This window comes from Lonchura striata, chromosome 15 (genome assembly GCF_050655825.1).
Source record: "Lonchura striata isolate lonStrDom1 chromosome 15, ASM5065582v1, whole genome shotgun sequence".
Lineage (NCBI taxonomy): Eukaryota > Metazoa > Chordata > Aves > Passeriformes > Estrildidae > Lonchura > Lonchura striata.
This window is the reverse complement of record NC_140717.1, coordinates 12,474,059-12,477,349: the sequence shown is the minus strand read 5'-3', so window position 1 is coordinate 12,477,349 and position 3,291 is coordinate 12,474,059. Positions and strand designations below refer to the sequence as shown.

Sequence of the window (3,291 nt, the reverse complement as noted above, 5' to 3'; positions counted from 1 at the left end):
CCCGCCTGCCTGGCATTGCCTGTCTTCTGCTAAGCTTTTCAAAGGTTACAAGAGGGGTAAAAATAGCATTTTTCAAGCTGACTTGTTCTGGTTTTATATTTAAACTAAAGAACATTGAGCACTTTCAGTTGAAGTTTTGTTACACTCCTGCTTCTTAGTCTGGGACTGTAAAATAAATTAGATTAGCTTTTGGTTTTCTTTTTCTTTTTTTTTTTTTTCTTTCTTTGACATTTGTATCATTCCAGCTAAAACTAGGAGGCCCTGCTCCCTCAGCCACATGCTGCTTCTCTTAAAGCCTGACTTAACCTTTTCAGTGTAAGATGGACACGTTCTGTGTGCTGGAAGAAAAACCAAAGGTACTGCACACTACACCACACACGGGTTATTTTTTCTCACACTATATTTGGAGCCTTTTTTCTTTTTTTTACTGATTATCTGTCTTTTTGTACATTAAAGTGACATTATCACCTGTGAAATTCTCCAAGGTAGTTTTGGCTCAGTGTGAATCAGACACAATCTCCAGAAACACTTTTTGGACATTTTCAGCCAAGTTTTGAGTCTCCCTGCCTTGAAAAGGGAGAATCAGTAGAACACAGATGTTAAGGCAGTGAAAAGCAGGAAATCCTATTAATTTCTCTGTGCACCTTCTTGTAAGAGAGGATCAGAGGGTTCTGAGTATGTTTAATATTAAGACCAAGACTTGTGTAAACAGAGTCCAACCTCTCTCTCTGAAGCAGCTTGAGGCTGATGTAGGAAAGAGAAGCTCAGAGTTACAAACACCTGTGGCTTCTTCTAAAACTATAACCAGCTTTGAAAGTTCTTTAAGTTGATGCTGTTAGTTCCTGAAAGCAAAACTGATTTTTTTTTTTTTCGTGCTTTTGCCCTCATTTCAAGGTTTTTTGCATCAGCAATTCATGATTTTCTTTATTTGGAAACCCTTCTTATATTGCTTTGGCTGAGTTTTGATTCATAGCTGAGCTGCTGGAAACTGTACAACCCTTGTAGGATGTGCTTCTGTTGTGCTGTTAAACAGCTCCTTGCTGACAAACATCCATGGACACATTCTCCCAGCACTGCCATCCCACTAAAAACAAGGCAGGAGCCACGAGGAGACCAGAGGTGGGAAATCGGGACAGCCTCACCCCTTTCCAGCCCAGTTAATAGCAAACAGCACAGCCATGAATAAATAAGAGCCTGGATTGTTTACTGAGCGTTTTATTTGTACAAAGAGGCATAGCAGGGAGTGAGGCATGAGAGCAAACAGGAATTCTGCCTGGGAATGCAGAGCTGAGGCTGGGAGCTCCATCATCCACCCCCACGAGCAGCACGGGCTGCAGGCCAGGCTTCACAGCAGTGAAGGACCGAGAAAAACCAGGAACACAGGAATCAGTGAGCAAAAGGAGGAGCAGAAAGCAATAGGGAGAGCAGTGCTGCCTTGCTGCCTCACTCTTGGATTAACAGCTCCATCTGTTTGAGGCCAGGCTCACTCTGTCATTTCTCAAAACAAAATCCCTGTTCAATGCCAGCACTCGGTGTCCTTGAAACAGAACAGAAAACACCTCAGATACAGCACGAGGGTTTGAGAACAGGTTAACAACAATTGTTCTGGAAGTTACATTTTAGAACTCTAAATAAATTACTAAGCAAAACACCCCTATGTTAAATATCAAAGTAATAATTAGTAAAATCCAGTTACTACTTGTAGCAGTGCAAAACAAAATAGCAGCATTTGTATGGAAGTGGGATTCAGTGTAAACACTTGTTACTGAAACTGCATAAAATGGGTCTGGCTGGAGCTCAGACTCTTCCAGAGCATCTGCCTGGCTTGCAGACCTTTGGAGGCTCCTGTTGCCAGGAGGACACTGACCAGCACATGCTGGAATCCCTCACCTGCGCCCCAGTTCCCAAGAGGTTCAGCAGGGCTGGTTTGATGGGAGGTTATTTGGGGCTTTTTAGCCAGGAGTTAAAGCAAATAACGTCGGGAATGAGAAGTCTAGCTTGGGAAAACTACAGCAGGATCAGGTCATAAATCAGTGTTTCTGCTCAGAGGCAAGAATGGCCCATACCCTCCACCCACTGCTGGCTGGGTCACCGAGCTTTTACCTTTGGAATATTTTTGAATGGGACCTTAAAGCTCATCCTGTGCTACCCCCTGCCCTGACAGGGACACCCCCCACTACCCCAGGTGTGCTCCAAGCCCCATCCAACCCCCAGGACTCAGCGTTCAAACAAGGACCTGAATTAACCAGAAAGCAAAAAGTAGAGGTGGTGTGACTGAGCACGTGGAGCTGCTCCTCGGACAATGTCCCCAGTGTCGCCCTGTTCTTGTGCCAGCCCAGGGGATGCTCTCGAGCACTCGGTGTCGGATCAGCCTCGCCGAAATTTGCTGCGATCTGGGAGGCGGGCGGGTTTGCTGCGGACACAGCCCAGGAGCTCCAGGAGTCTGTCTGCTGTGGGAGGGGGTGATTTCCAGCACCCGGCCAGAGCGCTGCTGGAAGCCACATCACCATGGAGTCCTGTGATACAGCACGGGCAGAGATGGGCGAAAAGCCGCACTGGAATCCTCAGGGCATCCCCAGCAGCTGACGGGAGCGGCGGTGGCACGGCGGGGACCGGAGGGAAGAACCTGCTGGGTCCGGAGCAGCGCCGGGATGGCGGGTACCAGACGGGAGAACCGGCAGGACCGAAGCGGTGCTGGGATGATGGATGCCAGGTGGGATAACCGGGTAGGATGCAGCATTCTCTCGATGCCCCGGCGGGTCCCGCTCCGCTACCGCCGCCGGACGGGCCGGTAGACACAGATGGCCATGAGGATGATGGTGAGCAGGAGAGCGCTGAGGATGCTGCCGAGCAGCACTGCGGCCAGAAGAGAAAGAACATCCATTAAACACTCCCTGACCAACTCCCGAGCCCCCGGCCGGGTCCTGGCGGGGCTATACCCGATGCCCCCCGCTCCTCACCCAGGTTCTGGTGCTGCAGCACAGCGTAGGGCCGGCTGCGCTCCGCCGGGCCCGGGGACAGCGGGGACAGCGCCCAGCCCCGCGCCGCCGCCAGCCCCATCGCGCCGCGACACGCCACGGACCCCGCGGGCCCCGGGCTTTGTGCGCCGCGCTCGGCTCTGCCCCTTCCTGCCGCCCGCCCCGCCCCGGGACCGGCCTTCCGGGGCAGCGGGGCGGTGGGAGACACCGGCACCGGCACCGGCACCGGCACCGGCACCGGGAGCGCCCCGCGCCCGCCCGGAGCGGACCCGCGCGTCCACCCCGCGCGTCCCTGCACCCCCCGTGGGCATCT

General features: G+C 52.2%; 1 protein-coding gene across 1 annotated transcript; it reads right to left on the bottom strand.

Annotated features, from left to right (window-relative positions):
• Window positions 1-1,199: 1,199 nt before the first annotated feature.
• On the bottom strand, window positions 1,200-3,076 carry C15H12orf76 (chromosome 15 C12orf76 homolog). The gene is made up of 2 exons (XM_021544589.4): window positions 2,961-3,076; window positions 1,200-2,856 (listed from the first exon to the last, which is right to left on the bottom strand). The coding sequence occupies exons 1-2, from the start codon at window positions 3,058-3,060 to the stop codon at window positions 2,771-2,773; spliced, it is 186 nt and encodes a 61-aa protein (XP_021400264.2). The 5' UTR covers window positions 3,061-3,076; the 3' UTR covers window positions 1,200-2,770.
• Window positions 3,077-3,291: the final 215 nt, after the last annotated feature.